Below are 25,949 nucleotides of genomic sequence, written 5' to 3'. Positions count from 1 at the left end.
TTGTTGGGCGGAAGCCTACAGGTAAGATGTTTCCCATTGGTGGTCTCCTAATTAGTTAAGAAATGGGTGGGCAATGCTGGTGCCACCCACCTGAAGGTGTGGCCAAGACCTCAGAGGACCAGGATGGTCTCAGTCCCCCCTCTTGAAATCCCACATCCTACTGTAGGGGAAAAGGGGAGACGATGTCTTCTGGCTGCTTCCTGCTGAATCTGGGTGATGTTTGGGTAAGGGGCCCCTGAAGGTGTGGGATCCAGAGAGATAGTCCAGGTCATCCAAGTTGCCATGGCAGAAGTTGGTCTGGTTGTCACACAAGTTTGCATGTACAAGGCCACCTTGAGTCTGAAGACCCCTAATCAGGAAACAAACATAAGACAGTTGAGAAGCCAGTTGCATGCTCTATGTAGAGCAGGAGCCAACACAGATGCAAAGAGGGTCCATAGGCTAATTTTTTTCCAATTGAAAGTTTAATACAGGCAGGCAGGCTGTGGTGTATTAAGTTCTGATGCTCAAAGGAATCCTAGTATATAAGGTGGCAAAGACTGAAATATCCCTGTTCAGCCTCCCATTTCCTGTGCCATGCTAGTTCTGGGACTCCTGCCAGTTCAAGTATATCCTGGTTTTGCACTGGGACACACTCATCAGAATAGCATGTGCTGGGAGTACTGAAATGAGGATACCTATGACTAGCCTGTGGCATCCAGGTGTGCACTGAAGACCACAGAGGAAGGAGACGAAGGTGAGATCAGCACACTTGACTCACACTTGATCAACCTTCCATGCCTTTGGGATGTCTCCATCAGAATGGCTTGTGTCCAGGAGTGAAGAATCTGCTCCTGTTCCCTGCACTGTGCTAGACCTAGGCTTTTGTCTGATGAGCTTAAGTTGACAAGCCTGCTCAACAATGGGCCTGATTCTATAAGCCTGCACTATAACGTTCTTAGTTAGGGCCCCATCCTGCTAGCTGCAATCATGGTATCGGGTGAAAAGATGTGGGGGAGTATATAGAAAACACTTACCTGTTAGGTGCCTTTTTGAAAAGCAGCTTTAAATCTTCCAGTGTGCCTTAGGTTGGTTCTATAGAATCTGGTTGACCTTAGACCATAGAGTCAGTATCTACCCCAGGAGGGAAAATGACCTTGTACATCAGGGGCCAAGACTGAGCCTGCAAGGACCTTTACCAATATCTCATTCCCAATAAAGGGACGGTTGTCAGAGGAATAACAAGGACAGAGTGGTAGAAGTGGAGATATCCCCAAGTACAAGCCCACGGCCAGAGATGTCTCAAACAGTTACGTTGAACGGACCTCAGCCTAAGAGAGAAGGGCAAGGCAGAGAATCACGCACCTGTCCAGCAAGAAAATGACCTTTTGAGAGCCCACCATCAGTGAGACATGAAGCTCCTCAGTACGAACCTAGGTGGTGGGAGCCTAGATAGGAGTCCCTGGGACCCGTCACTGGGGGTCCTGGTCAGCAGACCCCTGCTCTCTCTGGAGCTGTGGGTAGCACAAATTCCAATGATCCCCTTTGCAGATGGGACATGGTCCTGGAGGAAACTCCTGACCTGAGGTTCAAGGGCACTCCCTCTGAAAATGTCCTGGCTTCCCACAGTTGTAGCACAGTTGTCCTGGCTTCCTACAGTTGTAGCACAGTTGTCCTGGCTTCCCACAGTTGTCCTGGCCCTTTTCCCTGGGGTGGATGCACTCATAGCGGCCAGCATCTCACTGTGGCGCCTGTCCTTCTGCCTTTCCTTCTCTAAGTCTCCATTATAGTAGACAGCATTGGCTGCCTGGATCAACTGGTCCAAGGAAGACTTGTCAGGGTCTGCCATAAGTTTTTGGAGCTTTCTCCTGATATCTGGGGCAGACTGCACAAGGAACTTGTCTTTGAGGATCGCTCCACCCTCCACTGTATCTGGGTCTAAATTAGTGAACTTCACAATTGCCCCCTTGAGGCGTTCTAGAAAGGTCTTTGGTGGCTCATTCTCCCCCTGATGGACAGTGGTGAGCTGGCTATAATTCAAAGGCTTAACTTTTGCTCTTCTTAATCCCTCTAGAATACAGTAAATGAAGTGATTTCGTTCCCACTCGTGTCTTTTGTCCTGAGGGTCCCAGGTGGGATTCTTTGTGGGGATTGCCTCTGCTCCAATGGGGATGTTTGCCTTGTCTTTGATGCTTTTCGCCTGAGATGCATAATAATTGTTTCCAGCCTCAGGAGCTATTTCCAGCACCCTCTTTCGTTCTAAGGAGTTTATGGTGTCATCTAATAATACATTACATCCTTCCAAGCTAGGTCATATACTGACTGGAGTTGTTGCAGGATTTTTGATTCCGAGTATAGCAGCAACCTCAAATTCTTGTCTCGCAGGGAAGAAGAATTTTCGTGCCGACACAGTTTAGTTTTAAAGCAACATTTATTAGAAAAGTTGGGAAGAGAAACTCCCGTCCTAGTGAGATAGAAAGGACCCGTGCATGGGAAGTGTTGGGATCTTTCAAGGCTTTATTTCGGAAGGGGGTTTTCCAAGGACAAAGGAATTTCCTGGTCCCCAGGTATCTGGTTTTGGGGCAAAAGACCAGAGAGGTGCCAGACATGGGACATTCCAGGCCTTAGGCAGATGTGTATTATTTCTTCCTGCTCTCCTTTCAATGATAAAGAGATCAGCCTGAGGCCCTCCCACAGTGGCCGGAAGTAATGGCCAATACTTCAGATGGGGAATTGATATGCTAATAGCACCCCTGTCCCTTGGAAGAAATGTGACCTGGTGAATCCAAGACATGGTGGGGAAATTCTCTTTTACTCGGGGACCCAGAATACCCTAACTGCCTACTACCCACTCTAACTCCTCTCTCAGAGTCGTTCAAAAGTTTATACATATTGTTCAGGGTTGTCGGTGTAACTGCCCAAATCATTTTTTATTTCCTTGAGTTCTCCAAGACGGAAAGGCTTGTAACCAATCTGTACACCAAACTCTCCTACCCCCACAGCTTGAAGAGGAAGCATGGCTTCTCCTTTCACTGGAGGATAAGACCTAGAAGCCTTTTCCTTTGATGCCTGTGGATAAGGGGGGGCAGGGCTCCTCAGGATGAGATAAGCAGAGACTAGGTCCCTGTGGAGGAGGGGCTGATGGAATCTGTCGCGAACACCGAGCCCGGTCACCCGAACAAATGCCAGGAGTCGAGAGTGGATGCTTTGCAATCAAGCATTTATTTAGGCAAGCACACACGAAACAGGATGGGAAGCCACCGAGAGTGCCTCTTGACTTCGGTCTCTTGGAAGTCTGCTAGGCCTTTGGCTCCGGCCTCGTGGGAGCCTGCAAGTTCGAGTGCAAGCCCAGGGGCTTTGGCTCCAGTCTAGTGGGAGCCTGTTGGCTTCAGTGACTGGGACAAATGCATGGGTTTATATACAAATCCAGGGGCAAGACAGGCAGTTGTTTACAATGTTTTGATTGGTTATTACATGTTATCTGTCAGTAACACTTGCTTTCTCTCAGTTCTAAAAAACATACATATTCATTAATATACAATTATTTCTTCCTTATCATTTCTACCATGACATGCTTACGTACATGGTGGCTTCTTGACAAAGGTGATAAGGGGAGGGCTTGTGCGCCTAGGAGTCTCTTGACAGGAGTGATAGGAGAGGAGGCCCCATTTCACCAGTAGTTTAGGAAGATGGAGTCACCTTTGTTAAAAGACTCTAACATACACACTATATCCATTATTAAGTCACAGCATAACTTGCAAAGGAGGTCTATTATTGCAGCTATCTCTGGGTCATCAATTTCTGATAAAACTATTGTTAGTTATTTAAAACAGTGGAAGAGTTCTAGGTCATAGGATATTAACGATACTTTACCCGCAGCCAATTCCCGCAACCTGGTTCTTTACCGCGAGCTGAAAACACCAGACGCAACGACATATCTTAGGAAGTTTATTCCAGCGGGGCAGGAAAAGGGGGAAGGGGAAGGGGGGGAGGGAGGCCAGAAGGAGGAGAGAGGGGAAGAGAGGAAACAAGAGGAGAGAGAGACAGAGAGAGAGAGAACCGAGTGGGGCAGGAACAAGGGAAAGGGGGGAAGGGAGGTAAGAAGGAGGAGAGAGGAAGAGCAGGGGAGAGGAACCCAGAAGAGAGAGCAAGAGAGAGAGAACCGCACCTGGAGGCCTTTTTTGTCTGCAAGGTGTGGGGGGTGGGGATTCGGAGGGATTGAGGTCAAGGCCCCAGGGGATTGGTGCCTGCAGGTGAATGCCTGGGGATGATTGGTGAGTGGGCAGGGTTGGGGAAGGGGCTGGGAGATTGGGGGTGGGATTCTCAGGTGGAATGCCAGGTTACATCTGATTGGTGGATGGCTGGACTGGCGCGAATTCCGTGAGCTGTGAGGAAGAAGAAATGGCGCAGGGTACAGGGTGGGATATTGGAGTAAGTCCTTACAACTATAACAATATTAAGGATACAATTAAGATTATTAATAGTACTGTAACCCATATTTCCCAAAGCTCCATTTTTATTTATGGTCATGTTTTGCTGGAGCAATGTAAATGTGGAGTACTTATAGTCAGACTGTTCCTATCAGAATCCCTTCACGTGATTCCTTCAATGAAGGAGAATCTTTATTCACTTGCAAATTACCTTCTTCCTTTGAATCAGAAATGGCCAACTCCCCAGTTGTCTGAATTAGGTTTTTTTTTCTATTTTGCCATTCTTAAGGTGATGCTGGAGATGAAGAAACATTCGAACATAGGAAATTTCTACCCACCTTCCCCCCAGCGTCTACAATAATTGTCCAGTTCTGAAATAGTGTGGTGATTAAGACTCCCTGTAGGAGGCCAAGTTTCACTATTAGCAAGAGAGTATTTGGGCCAAGTCTTCATGCAGAAAAATATCAAGTCCTTTTTGCTCACGATCCGTGAGCCAAGTATGTCCCAATGTTTAAGGATACAACTAAGAGGAGTTCGGGAGTCCACTCGCGAATGTTGAGATCCCATCTGAGCAATAAAGAGACAATGAACAGGCTAGAGAGAGACTTGCCCCCTTCTCCCTTGTCTAGCCTATGCCCAAAGTGTATGTCAGAGCTGGGGGCAAGTCCAGTCTGACCCCGTGCGCAGTCATTACAGGAGTGGTCCTGCTGTCTATCCTTTTCCTGAAAATCTAAAGTAGCCCCGGAGCTAAGGAACATGACTGCCAATGTTTATTGCTTGAACTTTCTTCTCAGCCTGATCAAAATAAAAGCCCATAGAAATGTGCATGATCTCAATATGGCTGAAAGTTGGCAAGGCATGGAGCTGGCCTTAAAACAGGCTTGCCCCAAAACAAACTAGGAAACAAAAAGCAAACTGGAAAACAGCAAGGGCAAGTTTCTCAAATTGCCTTGGGCTAGCTGATTTGGAAGTTTCCCCCACCCCAAATGGTAGCTGTTAAGAATCACAACAGGAATGCAAATAGAACTTTGGTCCTAAATTCCTGAACTAGCATACTCCAAGACCGCCCCTCCCTTTTCTATGGTTGGATCTGCCTTCAAAGGTGATAAGGTTTCTACCAGGCTGCAGGTTCCCTGAATTCCTCAAAGACTCCCTGTGGCTATCGGAGCTTCTAAGGGAAAAATCTCCTAACAGCGCAGCTCCAGATGTGCTCTCCCATTCTAAGGCTGTTTGGATTTCAGAGGCGGGAAGCTGCTTAGGTGATAGACCTGAGATGGGAGACGGAACAAAGGGACTGGCCTTTTCTCAACTCATCTGGAGAGTGTAGAGGGGGTCGTCCAAAGCTCCGCTCGAGTCACTTTAAGGGATCAACCCAAGCCGCACACTCCGTGGGGGTGGCCAGGAGTCTCACCCCTCCTCCACCGAGGAGACACCAGCCCGAAACGTGGCTGGGAGCTCAGCACCAGGGTACCCATTTGGGCGGTCGGCATTTAGAATTCACCTGGGGAGTTTCTAGTCACGCAGAAGTGTTGCCTCTGCCAGAGACTGTCAGTCCTCCTCCAGATTTCCTCTGAACACACGCACCCACGGCCTTGCTCCCGAAAGGAGAATGAAGTGATAGGAAAGGGCAGAGGTGGTTAGGGATTAGGCTTCTGGAAGCCTAAACAGTCGCCCTTCCTTACACCACCCCCTAATTATACAATCCCTCTGGAGGTTTGACCGTAGCTAGGCCGTGATCGGGGGTCGGCCATGTTCATGCAGAGCCATGGGGTGCCAAGGGTCACTTCCACGGGTACAGTCTCACTTGAGGGAAGGCATACAGACCTTGTGAAGTCTTCTCTCGGTTGAGTTGGGCCACGTGGCTCCCCTCTAGTCTCTTTTTTTGAGCCCCACGTTGGGCGCCAGGGAAAATATGTTACCAGAATGCCCGGTGGGTTCTTTCCTCAGCTTAGTCTAGAAATAAAAAGCTGGGAATCTGTTACAAACAGAAAAGTTTTATTTGCGAAGGGACCAGGGGAGCAGGGAAGGGAAGGAAGGGGAAGCACCTCCGGAAAGGAAGCCGGGAGGTGGGGTGCCTCTCGAAAGAGGAGGGAGAGAGAGACACCCTTGGCTAGGGTACTTGCTCCATTTGCTCTGTGCGCTGTTGTGATACCAGGGGTCCAGTGCAGGCTCCAATGGACTACTCCCTGTGCATCTGGATATGCTGTCCATTGCTCCATCTGAGCCACTGATGTCACTCAGTTTTGACACATGCACTCCACAGTCACACCATGACACCTGCACTTCTCTCCACAATTGGAGTTCTGAGTCCTGCAATTCAGTTGGGGGGATCTTTAAAACAAACATCATCTTAGGTGATCCCAGACCTGGTTTTTTGGGTATGCTTGCCAGTACAGAGTCCAGCACAGTCTATAACCCAATCAGCCTAGGCATATGCTAGTGATTGCAATTATTGGGTCAGTTCTGCCTCGAGTCCATTCTTCTACACCAACCAATGGGTGTTGCAGCCCAGCTCAGTCCTGCCCACCACACACTTGGCCCTTACATACACCAGTGGGAGCTGCAGCCAAGTTGGGGCAACTCCCAGTAACCCTTACAAGGCCCGCCCCCTGCCCTGGTTCCCATGTTTGCCAGTATGTACAGCAGACTGGTCCAGTCTGTTACACATTCCATTCAGTTCTCATACATGTCAATGGGCATTGAAGCCTAGTTCAACCCAGCCAGCCCCACTGTCGAGCCCACATACATGATGGTGGATGCTGTTTTGTCCAACCACCCCATTTTTCTTTATGATAGATTTTATGATAGGATAATGTTCTTTCTATGGAACATTGCAACTTGTTTGAGAAATAGTCTTTGAAAGAATTAAGTTACTGTTTGACAGTACCTTTTTTTTTTTTTTCCTCAAAATAAGTAGTAAGTGTGTGCTTGTGTAAGCTAAGGATAACTTGAGTTTGATCGCTGCAGAGTTAGTGAAATTGCTGGTACTCTTTCGAGGAGGTCTTCCTAGCCACTCTCATCTGTAAGGTATTATTCCTGCCCAGGGAAGCTTACTGGTTTTGTTTCTCCAGCCACTGTGTCTGGTATCCTGTGTCCGTTTCTGTGCTGCCATTGCTCAGCATAGTGAAGACTAGGAACGAGCAAGATCGGTTCTCTCGTAACTCCCTCCATTCATCTTCCCTTCCAGGTGTAGCCCTGTGGCCCACAAGATGTCTGCAAAGCCAGAGAACATGAACACTGCTTCGGTAAGTTGCTTCTCAGCTTGTTTTACATTGCGTGCTAGGAGTTTTGAAGGTTTTTTTAGTTGAAAAAGGAGAAACAAGTTGTGGTAAGCACTGTAAAGTGTCATGACTAAGGCATTAGGGCTGTGAAACCTGATTGTAGCTCTCTCAAGGCTTTCTGATGCCATGATTCAAATTGGAGCTAAGAATTCATTCATTCTTGTGGGATATCAAGTCTGAAATTGTATGTATTGATCTTATAAACGAGATCATGAAAGCACTTTAGTACCAACCTAGAAACAAGCTCAACATTTTACAGTGGTAAGATTTCCTGAGTGTTAAACAGAGAGTTATTCGTCCAAAGAAAACCACATTGGTTATTAAGTTTCCAGTTTTTCTGCGGAACCACCTAGAGAGTGCATGATCGTAGGGAAACAGGGGGCACCTCCTTCTTGGGTTGCCACTCCCACTCGTGAGCATGAGAACTAGGACTAGAGGTAGGCATGGCTAGACAGAGTGGCACCCACTGGTACCATTGTGGGCTCGACCTTGGGGCTGGCTGGGTTGAACTAAGCTTCAATGCCCATTGACATGTATGAGAACTGAATGGAATGTGTGACAGACTGGACCAGTCTGCTGTACATACTGGCAAACATGGGAACCAGGGCAGGGGGCGGGCCTTGTAAGGGTTACTGGGAGTTGCCCCAACTTGGCTGCAGCTCCCACTGGTGTATGTAAGGGCCAAGTGTGTGGTGGGCAGGACTGAGCTGGGCTGCAACACCCATTGGTTGGTGTAGAAGAATGGACTCGAGGCAGAACTGACCCAATAATTGCAATCACTAGCATATGCCTAGGCTGATTGGGTTATAGACTGTGCTGGACTCTGTACTGGCAAGCATACCCAAAAAACCAGGTCTGGGATCACCTAAGATGATGTTTGTTTTAAAGATCCCCCCAACTGAATTGCAGGACTCAGAACTCCAATTGTGGAGAGAGTTACAGGTCCCACGGCCTGACCATGGCATGCGTCAGAGCTGGTCCTCCCCAGTGGCTTAGACAGAGCAATGGACAGCATATCCAGATGCACATGGAGGATTTGACAGTACACTGGAGCCTACAGAGGACACCTGTTAGCATTAACAGAGGATGGAGGACAAAAGAAATTGATTAATTACTCTAGTCAAGTGTTAGCAGTGAATACCTGAGCAAATTGGTAGGCTGAGTATGTTTCTCCCCTTATCCCCCTTTCCCTCAGATACAGGAAAGGAAAAAAGAGAATGTGGAAATAGTCGTCTCACCAACCTTCCTCTAGTCCTTGACTCTTCACGTTCTAGTCAGCTTTAAATTTTCAGGCCCAGTGAGGTAGCCTAGTAGCTAAAGTCCTTGTGTTGTACCTTTGGGATATTGCATATGGATGCCAGTTCATATCCCCTGCAGCCCCACTTATTATCCAGCTCCCTGCTTGTGGCCTGGGAAAGCAGTTGAGGAAGACCCTAGGCCTTGAAACCCTGCACATACGTGGGAGACCCAGAAGGGGCTCCTGGCTCCTGGCTTTGGATCAGCATGGTTCTGGCCATTGTGGCTTCTTGGGGAGTGGATGGAAGATCTTCCTCTCTGTGTGTCTCTCTCTCTCTCTCTCTCTTAAGGTTTATCTTTAAGGATTTATTTACTGATTTAAAAGGCAGAGTCACTGAGACAGACGGAATGTCAGATCTGCTAGTTCCTTCCCCCAAAATCCAGACTGGCCAGAGGTGAGCCGGTCTGAAGCCATGTACCAGGAGCTTCATCCAGGTGTCCCACTTGTGCACAGGGACACAGTGCTTGGGTAATCCTCCACTTGCTTTCCAGGCCCATTAGCAGGAAGCTGGATCAGAAATGGAGCGTTCAGGACATGAACCATTGCCCATGTGGGATGCCAGTGGTTTTACCTAATAAACCACAAGATTTCCCCTATTGTATGTTCTTTTTATTTGAAATGCAGAGTTAAAGAGAAAAAGAGAGACAGAGAGAGATCTTCGATCTTCAAGTTTACTCACCAGATGCTTGCAATGGCCACAGCTCTTGCCATTGCTGCCCTTTGGTGAGTTTACTGACAAATGCAAACCCATTCTGCCTCTCCAAACAGAAGGTAAATCAGGAGGCTGTGCCCATGGGCTTTATTACAGTGGCAGTGCAGTCATCTTACTTAGTCCTGCCATGGCAACTGTAGCTGTGACTGAAAATTTAGTAAGTCTCGTGCAGACTTATTTTATTTTTCAAATTGCTTACATAGTTGAGAGGAATTTCCTCCTGGGAGTCTACAATAGGGTGGTGAGGATTGTGGTGTGGGGGAAGGTGGGTGGGACAAATGTTTCCTTTTGTTTTTTTTCCTCCTGTGTCTGTAGGGGAAAGTGCATGGCAGCATTTTTTGCTGCAAATTACATCAGCCCCCTCGGGGAGTTGCGGTAGGGGGAAAATGGTCCTTTCCAAGATCTGTTGGTTGACCAAGTACACCTTAGTATCATCTACAGGCCCAGAAACAGATTGCAAAGCTTGGCCAGGAGAATTGTCCAACCTATTCTGTTTTCCTGCCTCTGACGACCTATCCAATGTCCTCTGCTGGACTGGATGAAGTGGCTATTGTGTTCCAGATGTTCTGTGTTCCATACCAACTCCCAGCTAATGTGCCTGGGAAAGCAGCAGATGATGCATCTGGACTTGCTGTCCACTGCACAGGTGTCAGCAACTGAGGAGGCCCAGTCCCAGTACATGCGCTCCATGGGTGGATTACACATCCTCTGTAGCCAGGGTTTGAGTCCAGTGGTCTAGTTGCAGAGATTCCTAGGAAACCTTGTCTGAGGTGATCTCAAGCCATCAAGGTCAGGTTCAGTATATCACCAGTTGCACCAGCAAGTGCACATACCAGTGGGTGCAGCTGCCTGGTCGTTTCCATTTGTCGTTTGAACTGATGGGTTCAGCTGCCTATCCTAGCCCACCACAGGCCTGGTCTTCACATATGCCGGTGAGTGCCACAGCACACCGCAGTAACCCCCACTGAGGTGGCCTCCAGCCCTGGTTTTTGTGTGTGCCAACATGTGCTGTGGCCTACCTCAGTCTACGCCACATTCCATCTGGCTCTCATGTACTTTCATGGATGCTGCAGGATTAGCTTAGTCTAACCCATCCCCAGACCTGACCCACCCGTATGCTGATGGTGCTGCCACCTGGACCGGCCTGGACTGCCGTCAGCCCTGGCTCCCATGTTCACCAGTGGGAGCTGCAGTCCAGCAGGCAAGTGCATTACAGGCTAATTTTAAGCTGATAAATTTGCATGACCCTTTGTAAAACTCACGCTTAAATAACCAAATGTTCCTAGGCATAAAAAAACAGCTCCCACCCTTGCAGAGGACTGCAGTAGACTTCTGTAGGTTAGCAGTGCATTCCTCAAGTTAACTAACTGTTCTCATTAGTTCCTAAAATATGCTTCCTTTGTATAGGGTTTCTCTAAGTTGAACCACATGCTTCAGTTAGAAGTGAGACTTGCAGTGACCATAGTGACAGTGTAGCTAAGTCTATGTGTTCAAGATGCCACTATACTCCCATGAGAGTGGACAGGTCAAGGTCTGACAAGAAAGCTATACAATGAGTGTCAAGAGACCACAGAACTGTTTGTGGCTGTTTTATGAGTTGGGTTTAGATCCCGTGTGCCAGCTCACCAATACGTATGAGGGATGTTTCAGGATTCAGTGGCCTTTGAGGATGTGTCCGTGAACTTCACCCGTGAAGAATGGGCGCTACTGAATCCCTCACAGAAAAGACTCTACAGAGATGTGACGCAGGAGACCCTCAGGCACTTGGCCTCCGTAGGTAAGGATGGAGGTTCCTTCACCTGAGGAACAGACAACAGATCATGTCTTGCTCATCATCACTGTTCCAAGCTTTGCAATTTGAAAATGGAGTAGAGGTGGTAATAAACCAGCTGAGCTCATATCTCTTCGTGGACTGTGATTTTATTTTTCTCCAGTTTCGATGAACTTAATAGTGGTTTTTTGGGGTTTCCACTTTAGGACAGAAATGTCAAGACCAGAATATTAAAGATCGGTATAAAAAAGAAGCAAGAACTCTAAGGTGAGTTGCTTACAAACAAACAAACATACAAAACAGTCAAGTCTTACTTCGTGTGGAAGTTAACAAGAAATTTGAAAACCTAGCAGCCACATAAACCCAGGCTGTGTTCTTAACAAAATTTCCATCCAGGGCCCAGCAATGTAGTCTAGTGGCTAAAGTTCTCACTTTGCTTGTGCTGGGATCCCATATGGGCGCTGGTTCTAATCCCGGTGGCCCACTTCCCACCCGGCTCCCTGCCTGTGGCCTGGGAAAGCAATTGAGGATGGCCAAAGGCCTTGGGATCCTGCACCCGTGTGGGAGACCCGGAAGAGGCTGTTGGCTCCTGACCGGCACAGCTCTGGCCATTGCAGCCACTTGGGGAGTGAATCATTGGATGGAAGCTCTTTCTGTCTCTCCTCCTTTCTGTATATCCAGTTTTCTGGGGGGAGCTGGCGAATCCATCCAAAGTATTTCTCAGTGACAAAGATGTTCAGTGTATGAAAAATATTTTACTTGGAAACACTATTAAGAAACCACATATAGGGCCCAGCGCGGTGGCACAGGTGGTTAAGGTCCTCGCCTTCCATGCCCGGGATCCCATATGGGCGCTGGTTCTAATCCCGGCAGCTCCACTTCCCTTCCAGCTCCCTGCTTGTGGCCTGGGAAAGCAGTGGAGGACGGCCCAAGGCTTTGGGACCCTGCACCCGCGTGGGAGACCGGAGGAGGCTCCTGGCTTCGGATCAGCATAGCATCGACCGTTGAGCTCCCTTGGGGAGCGAATCATCGGAGGGAAGATCTTCCTCTCTGTCTCTCCTCTCTGTATATCTGCCTTTCCAATAAAAAAAAAAAAATAATAAATCTTAAAAAAAAAAAAAAAAGAAACCACATATAAGTGGGTGTTTGGCCTAGCAGCTAAGTTGTCATCTAAGCTAAGTTGTCATCTTAGCTAAGTTGTCATCTAAGCTAAGTTGTCATCTAAGCTAAGTTGCATTCCATATTGGAGTGCCTGGGTTTAAGTTCTGACTCTGCTGACGAGTCCAAATTTCTGGAATACCTTGTGAAGGTATAAGGCTTGAATTGAGTTTCCAGTTCCTGGTGTTGATTTGACCTAGCCCTTCTGTTGCTGGAATTTGAGAAGGGAACTAGTAGATGGACTGTGGGGAGTTTTGTGCCTCTTTTTCTTTCTCTGCCTGTGTTTTTGTTTGCTTGTTTGTTTCCAAAAAAATTTTGTATTTTTATTAGAAATGCAGATTTGACAGAGAGAAGAGACAGAGAGAAAGCTCTTCCATTTGCTGGTTCACTGTAACGGCCAGAACTGAGCCAACCAAAGCCAAAAGTTTCTCCAGGGTCTCCCACACGGGTCCAGGGTCCCAAGGACTTAGGCCATCCTCTACTGCTTTCCTAGTCCATTAGCAGAGAGCTGATCTGGAAGTGGAGCAGAGTCGGGACACAAATTAGTGACCATGGGATTCCAGGTTTGCATGGTGAGGATTTAGGCACTGAGTAATCATACTAGACTCTGATTTCTAAACTATATATTGGTAATAGTTATGGGGAGCCCTCTTGTGAAGCAGAGTATATTCACTTCCAAACAACTGAAATAAGACTGAAAACCCAGTTTCCCTGAAAATGATAAAAATGTAATTCTGATACTTGTTAATAAATATAGAATCATTAACAACTATTATTACTGTGTTTTTTTTTTTAAACAGAAGTTGTATGACAGAGAGACTCTGTGAAAGTGAAAAGGAGAGTCAGTGTGAAGACTCTTTCAGTCAGATTCTAAATCTCAGCCTGACTAGGCAGACGACTGGAGTGAAGCCTTACGAATGTATTGTGTGTGGAAAGGACTACATGCTGCACTCGTCCCTCGTCAGGCACATCCGATCTCACACTGGATATAAGCCAGAAGGCCTTAAGTTTGGAGGAAAGCCTTACAAGTGTAAGGTATGTGGGAATGCCTTCAGTTACCTCAAATCCTTCCAGATACATGAAAGGACTCACACTGGAGAAAACCCTTACACATTTCAGCAATGTGGAAAAACCTTAATATACCACCAACCTTTCCAAACTCATGAACAGACTCGCACAGGGAAGAAACCCTATGAATGTCAGTACTGCGGCAAATCTCTCAGCTCTTCCAGTTCTCTCCGAGTTCATGAAAGGATTCACACTGGAGAAAAGCCCTACGCATGTAAGAAATGTGGCAAAGCTTTCAGTTGTCCCAGTTCTATTCAAATACATGAAAGAACTCACACTGGAGAGAAACCCTATAAATGTAAGGAATGTGGGAAAGCCTTCATTTCCCACACAAGTATACACACACACATGATCACACACAATGGAGACAGACCTTATAAATGTAAGGACTGTGGGAAGGCCTTCATTCATCCCAGTTTTCTACGAGTACATGAAAGAATTCACACTGGAGAGAAGCCCTATGCATGTAAACAATGTGGCAAAGCCTTCAGGTGTTCAACTTCTGTTCAGATTCATGAGAGAACCCATACCGGAGAGAAGCCTTATAAATGTAAGGAATGTGGGAAATCCTTTCGTGCTCGGCCAGCCTTTCGAGTACACCTGAGAGTGCACACGGGAGAGAAGCCCTATAAATGTAAACTATGTGGAAAAGCCTTCAGCCGACTCAGCTACTGTCGAGTACATGAAAGGACTCACACTGGAGAGAAACCCTACAAATGTAAAAAATGTGGAAAGACCTTCAATTACCCTCTGGATTTGCAAGTTCATGAAAGAAATCACACTGGAGAAAAACCCTTTGAATGTAAGGAATGTGCAAAAGCTTTCATTTCTGTTGAAAATTTTCGAAGACACATGATCACGCACACTGGTGAAGGGCCATATAAATGTAGGGTATGTGGGAAAGCTTTTGGCTATCTCAGCGCTTTGAGAACGCATGAACGAACTCACACTGGAGAGAAGCCTTATGAATGCAAGCAGTGTGGGAAAGCCTTTAGTTGTTCCGGTTACGTAAAGATACATGAGAGAGCTCACACCGGAGAGAAACCTTACAAATGTAAGGAGTGTGGAAAAACCTTCATTTATCCCACCAGCTTTCAGGGACACATGAGAGTACACACAGGAGAGAAACCGTATAAATGCAAAGAATGTGGGAAAGCCTTCAGTCTTCGTAGTTCCTCTCAGAGACATGAAAGAACCCACAGTAGGGAGAAGCTTTATGTATGTAAGCAGTGTGGGAAAACTTTCCGTTTGTCCAGGTCCTTGCAAAAACATGTGACAACTCACACTGGATAGAAACCAATGAGAATGTTTCCCATTTCAATAATAATTCCAAAGTTGGGAACTCCCCAATGTAGAGAACTGAAAATGTAACAAAGAGCTAGATGCAAGGTAATCCTATAGTGTACCATGTTTTATCAACTGTCATCCACTTTTGCTAAGAGACTTTGATGTGATGTTGTATAGTTCAAGGAGAAAGGCTTTCTGTTGAAATCAAGACTTTACCTTAAAGCCATTGCTGAATTGAAGTGTAAATCTAATAAACAATTAGACTTAATTTTTATATGATTCTTTTCATTCTCTCAAAAAAAAAAAATGAGTGATAACTTGTTGAACTTTCCCTAAGGAGTTTATATGGGAGGCATTGAATGAATGGTTTTAAATTCTGGGCACAGTAGCTAGCGGCTAAAGTCCTTGCCTTGCATGCGCCAAGATACCATATGGGCACCACTTCGTGTCCCAGTGGCCCCACTTCCCACCCAGCTCCCTGCTTGTGGCCTGGGAGGGCAGTTGGGGACGGCCCAAAGCCTGGGGACCCTTTGCCCAAGTGGGAGACCCAGAAGAAGCTCCTGGCGCCTGGCTTCAAATTAGCTCAGCTCTGGCCGTTGTAGTCACTTGGGGACTAAATCAGCAGACAGAAAATCTTCCTGTCTCTCCTTTTTTCTGTATATCCGACTTGCCAATATACATAAATAAATCTTTTAAATATAAAAATAATTCTCCTTTATTGTGAAAAGAATTACTACTTTCTCAGTTTCTCGGTCATACAACCTTTTCCCTATCTTTGTTTCTATTGCTGGCATAAACTGGTGGGTGTACATAGTTTTCAGAATTTTTAATAGTTTACCTTAGATCATGGATTTTCATATTTTGTCTTCTATTGAGATTTATATAATAGACTTTGAATTAAGGAAAGACATTGATGGTAAGATGACATAGTTGGACATAGCCTTCATTTTCTAGAATATCTTCCCCTTATGGTTCTGTGTTAAAATTCACCAATAAGCTAATAACCATAAGATTTTCTAGTCAAAATAAAGATGGACAAGTGTTTGGCAGAGAGTTTAAGCAGTGATTTCCTGCTAATGTATACACTAACAGTACCAATTGGAGAAAAATCTTATAAACGTAAAGAATGTGGGAAAGTAGCAAATAATGGATCAAATAATTGGATCCCTTTCACCCATCTAGAAAACTGAATTCTGAGATTGGGCCTCATCTCTCTGGCTACTGTGGGCATTTAGGGAATGAGACAGTGCATGGGAGATGTGGCTGTCTCTGTTGCTCAGATAAACATTAAAAATAAAAACTCAGAGGAAAATGTGATCCTATTTAAAAGTTTTTAAATGAATACATTAGATACCAGAACCAAGCCAAGGTATAGGCTCTTGGTACATAACTGCTTCTTGTTAATTTTCCTGTTTACCCCTCTGCCAAATCAAGAGTATTTTCAGAACACCCAACAATTTGACTTTATTTTCAAGTAGTGCAGATTTCTTTTTTTTTTTAAGATTTGTTTATTTTTCTGGGTGTCTCTCCCTTCTCTTTTGAGAGGCGCCCCACCTCCTGGCTTCCTTTCTGGAGGTGCTTTCCTCTTCCTTCCCTGCTCACCTGGTCCCTTCGCAAAAAAACTTTTTTGTCTGAAAAAAAAAAAAGATTTGTTATTTTTCTTGGAAAGTCAGGCGTATACAGAAAGAGCAGAGACAGAGAGGAAGATCTTCCATCCACTGATTCACTCCCCAAGTTGCCGCAACAGCCAGAGCTGAGCTGATCAGGAGCCAGGAGCTTCTTCCGAGTCTCCCACAGCTTTGGGTTCCCAAAGCTTTGGGCCATCCTCTACTGCTCACCCAGGCCAGAAGCATGGAACTTGTGTGGCCACCAGGTCACAAGCAGAGAAGTGGGGGCCACCAGGATTAGAATCGGCAATCATATTGAATCCCGGCACATGCAGGAGAGGGACTTTAGCCACTAGACTACAGAGCCGGGCCAAGATATTCGGATATCTACATAAATATTTACAAGCTCCTGTCGAAAAAAATCTATCTATAGTTTGCATTTTATATTGGCCTCATGCTACTAAGCAGCTAACTTGAGATAGCATAGAAATGTTTAGTGGAAGGTTTTCTGAAGCTGTGTCTCTTTAGGGTGTACTAGTAGGAGATGTAATTTGTATAGCTCTGTTGTTAATAACTCTTAGTAATTCTGTGTTGTTGATTCTACTGTGACACCTACAAGGGCAAAGCAGAATCAGGAGAGTTCATTCTCCTAATGCATTGTAGGATGACTGCTTGCTCCCAGAGTTCTCCTGTTCACAAAATTGTGGGTATGCTTAATTACTGCTAAATCCTCCCAATACATATAGTTCAACTCTGTCTTGTTGTATAGGAGTAAAATCTGCATTTTTTATGAAGCGGTGCTGTGGTGTGTATTTGTCAGAAATATCAGATGCTCTTAAGTAATTTGTGTATTAACAAATCCTGTGTCTTACATTTCCTGAGCAAATACCTGTAAGTTATCTCATTGCATTTATTTATTTGGGAGTTAAAACCTTCCATCCATTGGCGCACTTCTCAAATGACAGCTGAGGCTGGGCCAGGCTGAGCCAGGCACTTCACTGGCCTTTCCAACATGAACGTAGGCCCCAAACACTTGACTATTGCTTCCCTAGGCACATTGTCAGGGAGCTGCACTGGAAGCAGAGCAGTCAGGATTTACACTGACAGTCATAAGTGATGCCAGCATTGCAAGCATTGCTGACTGTGCCATTTCAGCTGTTCCCATGGAAGTTTTAAACAAATGGGGTCAAGATCCTCATAGATTTATTTTTTATTTTCATTACAAAGTCAGATATACAGAGAGGAGGAGAGAGAGAGGAAGAGCTTCCATCCGAGGATGCACTCCCCAAATGAGCGCAATGGCTGGTGCTGTCCCGATCCAGAGCCAGGAGCCAGGAGCCTCCTCCAGGTCTCCCACGTAGGTGCAGGGTCCCCAGGCTTTGGGCCGTCCTCCACTGCCTTCCCAGGCCACAGGCAGGGAGCTGGGTGGGAAGTGGGTTCACTGAGACATGAACTGGTACCCATATGTGATCCTGCTGCATTCAAGATGAGGACTTTACTGCTAGCTTACTGCGCCGGGCCCCCCCTCAACCCTAAAGATCTTAAGCAAATATGATTGGTGGGCTAACAACAAAACCAGAAAACAAGAAACAAATGGGATATTCAGAGATGCAAAGATGGCTAACATTTAAAAATCAATCATGTATAGAATTTATATGGAAGACAAATACAATGATTGACATTAAGTATTAAAAAGCTGTATGATAAAACAGCTTCTAATCGCAAAAGGAAACTATTCGCAGGTTAACAGATAATAGGGATTTCCTTATTATAATTCAGACTGCAGTGAATCTGTATGCTCAGCATTACTGCCCAGCGAGGTAGCCTAGTGGCTAAAGTCCCGCCTTGCACCTGCTGGGATCCCATATGGGCGCAGGTTCTAATCCTGCTGGCCCTGCTTCCCATCCAGCTCCTTGCCTGAGGCCTCACCCGCGTGGGAGACCTGGAAGTGGCTCCTGGATCCTGGCTTCGGATCGGCACAGCATCGGCCGTTGCGCTCACTTGGGGAGTGAATCATCGGACGGAAGATCTTCCTCTCTGTATATCTGACTTTCCAATAAATAAATAAATGTTAAAAAAAAAGAGTCTAATGATGTAACACTCACACACAGAAAAGTCAGTACCAAGGAGGTCCCCGAAGCCAGTGAACATTCGGTAACTTGTGATCACACCTTAGTGGCCTCCAAGCCTTCACGCAGGAACGGGAGAAGCGGCCGCGGTGAGCCACCCGGGGCCTCTCCGGGACACACGGCCGGCACCCGCCGACCGCCACCAACACACCGCACGCAGCGAGCCCCGGCGCGCCTGTGACGTCAGAGAAGGAGCGGGAGAGGCGGCCGCGCCGGAACGCTCTGAGGCCACAGCGCCTCCTGCAGGACAAAGGCTCGAGCTGCAGGAGACGCGGTCGCTTCAGGCCTGAGGCGAAGCCCCGCCCCTCATCCCTCCCGTCCGAACCCCGAGGGACCGCCCCCAAGCCCAGCGCGCGCTGATTGGCTGCGGCTGCTCTGACGCCACAGGCGCGCCCGGGCTCGCTGCGTGCGGTGTGTCGGTGGTGTGTCGGTGGTGTGTTGGTGGCGGGTCGGCAGGTCGATCGGTCTGTCGGCGGGTCGGCAGGTCGGCGGGTCGGCGGGTGCCGGCCGTGCGTCCCGGAGAGGCCCCGGGTGGCTCACCGCGGCCGCCCTGGTTGCTCGCTGCCCCGCGGGAGCCGTCGGAAGGACGCCGGGCTCGGCAGCAGCCGGGGGGCGGCCCACAAAATGTCTGCAAAGCCAGAGAACATGAACACTGCTTCGGTAAGTTGCTTCTCAGCTTGTTTTACATTGCGTGCTAGGAGTTTTGAAGGTTTTTTTAGTTGAAAAAGGAGAAACAAGTTGTGGTAAGCACTGTAAAGTGTCATGACTAAGGCATTAGGGCTGTGAAACCTGATTGTAGCTCTCTCCAGGCTTTCTGATGCCATGATTCAAATTGAGGCTAAGAATTCATTCATTCTTGTGGGATATCAAGTCTGAAATTGTATGTATTGATCTTATAAACGAGATCATGAAAGCACTTTAGTACCAACCTAGAAATAATCAATCAACGTTTTGCAGTGGTAAGAGTTACTGAGTATAAGAAGAAAAGAAAAAGCACACTAGTTATTAAATTCCCAGTTTTTCTTTTTTGTAATTACTGAAATAGCAGTTTGTTCCTAATGGCATTTGGAGGTTATACTACATTCATGAGCTGCTCCAGGAATGGGTGGAATTTAGAATCAGCTGCATGATCTTTTGATAACTATTGTTTGTTTGTTTTAAAAGCTGAGTTGCAGAAAGAGAGACAGGCATATCTGCTGTTGGCTGTTCCGTTCTCCAACAGCTAGTCACGATGGTCAGAACGGATTAAGTCAGAGAGAAACAGGAAGAGGTTCATCTGGGCCTCCCGTGGAAATCTCCTGCCCAAATTCCTGGACCATCTTCCACTGTTTTGCAGCACACGTTGGTAGATCGCTGCGCTGGACATGGAGCAGGAAGTAACTTAACCTGCTATGCAACAATGCCTTGCAGGTTCTTTCTGAAGATTTATGTATTGGTCTTAAAGGCAAAACCATTGAGATAGACAAAGGGACAGATCCACCATCAGCTGGTTTACTACCCAAAAGTCAAGAACGGACAGAGGTGAGCCAGTCTGAAGCATGAGCCAGGAGTTTAGTGTGTCCCACTTGTGTGCAAAGACACGAGTGCTTGCGTGATCCACTTCCTTTCCAGGCGCTTTAGCAGGGACCTGGATCAGAATTGGAACATTCAGGAGATGAAGCCGTGCCATGCGGGATGGCAGTGGCCACCTGCTAAATCACAGGGCTCTCCCCTATCATGTGTTCCTTGATTTGAAATGCAAAGTTACCGAGAAAAGGAGAGAGAGCTTCCACATTCACTCTACAGAAGGGTGCAATTGTGGAGAGAGGATTCGTGCCCCAAGACCACTTCCTCATGGCGCAGAGGTGGTACACAAGTTTAGGGAAGTCGCAGAGGATCGGGTCGAGCGTGCATGGAAGCTGTATGATGTGCACGTGATCAGAGCCATGATTGGTGTGCTTGCTGCATGCTATGGTGACCTTTAAGGGGATTGGTTAATGATGTAGGTAAAAGAATGGGCGGCAAGAGGAAGGTTGTCTCCTCACGTTGGAAGACCAAGCAGCATGCTGTGGCTGCTTCCCCTTTGCTTTGTGCTTGCATTCTCAGTTCTTCTGCTATATGCTTGCTGCCTCTTGAATAATAAAACCTTGTAAAGAATGTGTACCATGTCGGAGTCTTGCTCGCTGGACGAGGGAACCCGATATGCAATGGCAAGACCTTGGGCCAATCCAAAGCCAAGAACCTGAGCCTCTTCCAGATCTACCACATGGTGCAGGGGCAAGGGTTTGATCTTTTGTGATATCCTCTGCTCCTAAGCCACAGCAGGAGGCTGTATCACAGTGAAGAAAGCAGGACATAAACTGCCACGAGCATGGGATGCTGATGTCTCAGGTGGAGAGTTAGCTTGCTATACCACCACGCCGGTCCCAGTGATTGTACTTTGAATTTATTGTCTCATATTACTAGAGTGCTTTCCAAAGGCATTTTCCTCTAGACAAGAATGAAATCTCATTGTAGTTTTCACCCATTTTGACCTTTTACTTTTTTAAATTATTATTTATTTTTGTTGGAAAGTCAGATTTACGGAGAGGAGAGACAGAGAAAAAGATCTCCCATAACTGGGAAACGCTCCCCGGTGCATTCAAGGCAAGGACTTTAGCCATTAGGTTACCATGCTGGGCCCTTGACTTCACTTTCTACACTCATTGAAAAATTTGGCAAATAGCATGACAGAGTGTGTTCAGATTGCCAATTTTGTTTTTTAATCTCCATGTGGCCTTAACAACATAAGAATCTCCAATCAAATGATAAAATGGTCAAAGGACCCCAGTAGATGGTTGTCAAAACAGATAAATGCTCAACCTAAGTAGCCATTAGGGATATGTAAATCTAAATCTGCATGAGCTGTCACCTCAAGCCTGTCAGAATGGCTGTTTAGAAGACAAAGGGTAACAAATGCTGATGATGATGTTGGAAAAGTTGCACTTTTTCACAATGTTCAGGGATTGAAGATTAATTCAGTCACTGTGGATGGCAGCATTGAAAAATTAAGATCTTCATGGCAATATAAATTCTTCCCTGTCTCTCCTCCTCTCTGTATATCTGACTTTCCAATAAATAAATAAAATCTTTTTAAAAATTAAAAATATATATTTTAAAATATTTCTAACATTTCAATTTTTCCAAGTTTAGTAATATTGCTTTATAGGCTTTTTTAACATCAAAAATATTTGAGCATTTTTATAAATATATCAAAAATCTTTAACTTTTTTTAGTACAGTCTTAAACATTATGTAGGGCTTAGAATGGTAGCCTAGTTGCTAAATCTTTGCCTTGCAAGTAACTGCTGGGATCCCCGCTTCTCCACTTCTCTTCCAGCCACCTGCTTCTGCCTGGGAAATTGGTGGAGAACAGCTCAAAGCCTTGGGACCCTGCACCCGCGTGGGGGACCTGGAGAGGCTCCTGGCTTTAGATGATTCAACTCTGGCTGTTCACTTGGGGAGTGAAGCTGCAGATGGAAGATTTCCTCTCTGTGTTTCCTTTTCTGTAAATCTGACTTTGTAATAAAAATAAAATCCTTAAAATAAATTTTTTTAAATCCCTCCAAAAACTATTCAGAAGTTATCTTATTCTGACCACGATTAATCATGTGTCTTCTTTATCTCATCTACCATGATCTTTATGTCATGTGTTTATATTTACGTCTGTAAATTACACAGTGAGCTCATTTCAGAATCATTAAGCAGTCAGTGACAGAATGATGAGAAATATTCTGTTGTACTTTTTAATTACAAATTGAATTCAGGACAAAATCTTTTCATTTTGTTTTTACCTTGTATTGTCACGTAGATTGCGATGTAGACTGCATGCATAGAAGGTGCCAGTTAAACATGAGGAGGAGAATGCAGTGTCAGTGTGTGAGTGAGCCAGGGCTGAGGGAAATGTGCTGTTCCAGGTGCTGGTGTCATTTGAAGACGTGGCTGTGGACTTCACCCAGGAGGAATGGCAGCACATGGACAATGCTCAGCGGACCCTGTACAGGGATGTGATGCTTGAGACCTATAGCAATCTGCTGTCCTTGGGTGAGTGAAAATCTGTCGTGCCCAAGCAGACTGCTTTCTTAGTCGACGAAAGAAGGACCAGTTTATAAAGTTTAGTGCCTGGTAATTCTAATGGTTGAGTCTATAAAGAATGTATCTACGCTCCAGTAAATCATTCGTATTAGTCCTTTTGTGGCACAGATCCCGGAACCAAGCTTTTCTCCTGTGTGTATGTCCCCCACAAGCATCTAGCATTATTTCCCATTCACAGGGTATGAAATGACCAAGCCTACTCTGATCTTCAAGTTGGAGCAAGGAGAAATGCTATGGACGGTGGAAAAATGTGGACACTGTACACTTTCATGTAAGTCGGCACATACTGGGCAGGGAGGCTGATACATGGCTCAGGAAATGGTGATAGAATTCTAGTTAAATGGTTTTTTTCGCTTTTTTTTAAGTTTCATCCGTAAGGACAGCTGATGCCATGCATCAGACACAGGCGTTCTACGGTCTCCAAGAATCATGTTTATATTTATGTACATGTGTGTTTGTATGTTCCAGTTTTTCTCCTCTTAGATAGTATTGTGTCAGATTTTTGTACTCTTAGAGGATATTTTCTCAGATTTATGAAAACTGTTAAGACACTGTCGGATTACAATGGTTATTTCCTAGGGTAGATATATTCCGGAATTTCTCATTTGTTCCTCAGCCTACGTTCACACATGTTTTCCCTTCAGATTATTTTTTCAATGATTGATTATTTCAGGGCTTGTTAATGGCCAGCAGAGAGGCACTGTCTTATTTTGTTTGAGGTGCTTGAATTACATTCCTCTGTTTGGTAGATACAGTCCATGCAGTTGCATCAATTTGAGAGCTAGTGAATGATTGATTGGTCATTATGGATCATTTTGTTATTTCTCTGCATCTCGCTCGCATGTAGTAGCAAATAAAGGAAATGATGAGCTTTGCAAGCACTCACAAAGTTAAACAGTAGAGGGTTCTGTTTCTCTCTCTGCCTGATCCATTAGCAGAGCAGTCAACATTGACTTCAGATGCATGTTTGAGAAGAAATACTTAGATGTGACTGATGAATATAGTTTCTCATTTCAGATTCCCACAGAAAGGATGAGCTGCTTGGTGATAATCAGGGACGTCAAGAAATAAGCTTCAGGCAAGTTGTGATCATGAGTACAATTTATCACTCGCAAAAGGCTTTAAAGTTTTTAACAAACAAAATTCTAACAAAGGTTGTTAAAGATACTTAATTGAAGTTCTGGCCATATTTGAAACTGATGGTGTGAATGGGAACGTGTACAGAAAAGAAATTTGAGGAATATCATTTATTTCAGAGTTGCTTTTTTCTAGGAGTCCTGATGAGATGCCGTTTGAGAAACAACAGGATGTGTTTGATGTACCTGGGAGCAGACTTCCATGCAGGAACAATCTCAGGCAGCATGTGAAGAGGCACACTGTGCAGCAGTCTTTTGAACATAGCAGGAAAGGGAAAACCTTTAGCAGGAAGAAGATGTGCTTTACACGTAAGAAGCTTTGCAACAGAAACAGCTGTGATAAGCCACGTGCCATGGTGGGAGAAGAAATTCAGGTTGAAAAGAAAACTTTCCCCAAAAATCCCTCCATTGGCAAGCATCAGCAAGCATACTCTGGAGAAAAATACCTTGAGCATTTCCAGAGTGAGAAATGTTTTTTTTACCAGACAGATCCTTCAGTGAATACAACAAAAAGTCCACATATATGTGGCTATTGTAAAAAGCCTTTCCAGAAATGGTCAGAATTCATTCGACATCAGAGAATTCACACAGGGGAAAGACCTTATGCATGTAAAGAGTGTGGGAAAGCGTTCAACTGGAAATCCACTCTTATTAACCATCAGAGAATTCACACAGGGGAGAAACCATATGTATGTAGTGAATGTGGAAAAGCGTTTAACCAGCAATCACATCTCACTACACATAAGAAAATTCACACAGGGGAGAATCCTTATGAATGTACAGAGTGTGGAAAAGGCTTTAATCATAAGTCATCTCTCATTAGGCATCTGCGAATTCACACAAGGGAAAATCCTTATGCATCTGAGGAGTGTGGTAATGTTTTTGGGAAAATGTCAGATCTCATTGCACATCAGAGAATCCACTCAGGGGAGAAAGCTTATTGTGTATGTAGTGAGTGTGGAAAAGCGTTTAATCAGAGGTCACATCTCATTGCACATCAGAGAATCCACTCAGGGGAGATACCTTATGAATGTGGAGCATGTGGAAACACTTTTAAATGGCACTCAGATCTCATTAAACATCAGAGAATTCATACGGGGGAGAGACCTTACACATGCAGTGTGTGTGCAAAAACCTTTAACCGGAGATCAAATCTCATTTCACATCAGAGAATTCACACAGGGGAGAAACCCTACACATGTAGTCAGTGCCAAAAAGCCTTTTGGGATAAGTCAGAGCTCAATAAACACCAGATAACGCACACAGGGGAGAAACCATATAAATGTAGTGAGTGTTCAAAAGCCTATAACCGGAGGTCATCTCTCACTAATCATAAGAGAATTCACACAAGGCAGAAATCTTATACATGTAGTGAATGTGATAAAGTCTTTTGGGGAAATTCAGATTTGATTAGACATCAGATAATTCACACGGGGGAGAAACCTTATAGATGTAGTGAGTGTGGAAAAGCCTTTAATCGGAGGGCATCTGTCATTAGACATGAAAGAATCCACTCAGGGGAGAAGCCTTATGAATGTAATAAGTGCGAAAAAGCCTTTACCCGGAGGTCATCTCTCATTACACACCAGAGAGTTCACTCAGAGGAAGAGACTTTGCATGCAATGAATATGGTAAAGCCTTTAACTTGAAATTGTCTGTTCTTACACATTAGCAGAGTCGTAAGAAAGAAACCAAATGAATGAGAGTGGGAAAATATTTTCACAAAAATTCTTGTATTACAAGACCTTTAAAAATGTTTATAAGTTTTTCAATTTTTTTTTTTATGTTTACACAATTAAGGATGCGTGGCATGTGGACCATTGATCAGAGTGGGAAGATTTGAGGAATGGGGAAAAGTGGGTGAGAGAACTGTTAACAAAAAGATTATTAAACATTTTAAAAACATAAAAGGTGACTGTGTTGGCACATTGCTTAATTAGCACAGATTTGGTATTAACCAGATTCAGAAAGCCTTGCATAAG

The 25,949-nt window shown here is 45.3% G+C and overlaps 2 protein-coding genes across 2 annotated transcripts in view; both read left to right on the top strand.

The window, feature by feature from the left end:
* The window catches only part of LOC121160444 (zinc finger protein 791-like), a 49,454-nt gene extending 34,080 nt beyond the window's left edge, over positions 1 to 15,374 (top strand). The window contains exons 2-5 of the mRNA XM_040986237.1: positions 7,597 to 7,654; positions 11,350 to 11,476; positions 11,677 to 11,737; positions 13,429 to 15,374. Of these exons, the coding sequence (XP_040842171.1) occupies positions 7,619 to 7,654; positions 11,350 to 11,476; positions 11,677 to 11,737; positions 13,429 to 14,989 (1,785 nt within the window). The 5' untranslated portion in view covers positions 7,597 to 7,618 and the 3' untranslated portion in view covers positions 14,990 to 15,374. The remainder of the gene's footprint in view (positions 1 to 7,596; positions 7,655 to 11,349; positions 11,477 to 11,676; positions 11,738 to 13,428) is intronic.
* A 3,784-nt stretch (positions 15,375 to 19,158) lies between these two features.
* Positions 19,159 to 25,694, top strand: LOC121160447 (zinc finger protein 182-like). Its single transcript, XM_040986244.1, has 4 exons — positions 19,159 to 19,167; positions 19,204 to 19,379; positions 22,654 to 22,780; positions 24,583 to 25,694. Exons 2-4 carry the CDS (start codon positions 19,344 to 19,346, stop codon positions 25,614 to 25,616), a joined length of 1,197 nt encoding a protein of 398 aa, XP_040842178.1. The 5' UTR covers positions 19,159 to 19,167; positions 19,204 to 19,343; the 3' UTR covers positions 25,617 to 25,694.
* The last annotated feature ends 255 nt before the right edge of the window (positions 25,695 to 25,949 follow it).

This window comes from Ochotona curzoniae, unplaced genomic scaffold (assembly GCF_017591425.1).
Source record: "Ochotona curzoniae isolate NIBS_2020 unplaced genomic scaffold, NIBS_Ocur_1.0 contig_4502, whole genome shotgun sequence".
NCBI classification, from domain to species: Eukaryota; Metazoa; Chordata; class Mammalia; order Lagomorpha; family Ochotonidae; genus Ochotona; species Ochotona curzoniae.
Note: the sequence above shows the minus strand (reverse complement) of the source record. Positions and strands in the feature narration are given on the sequence as shown.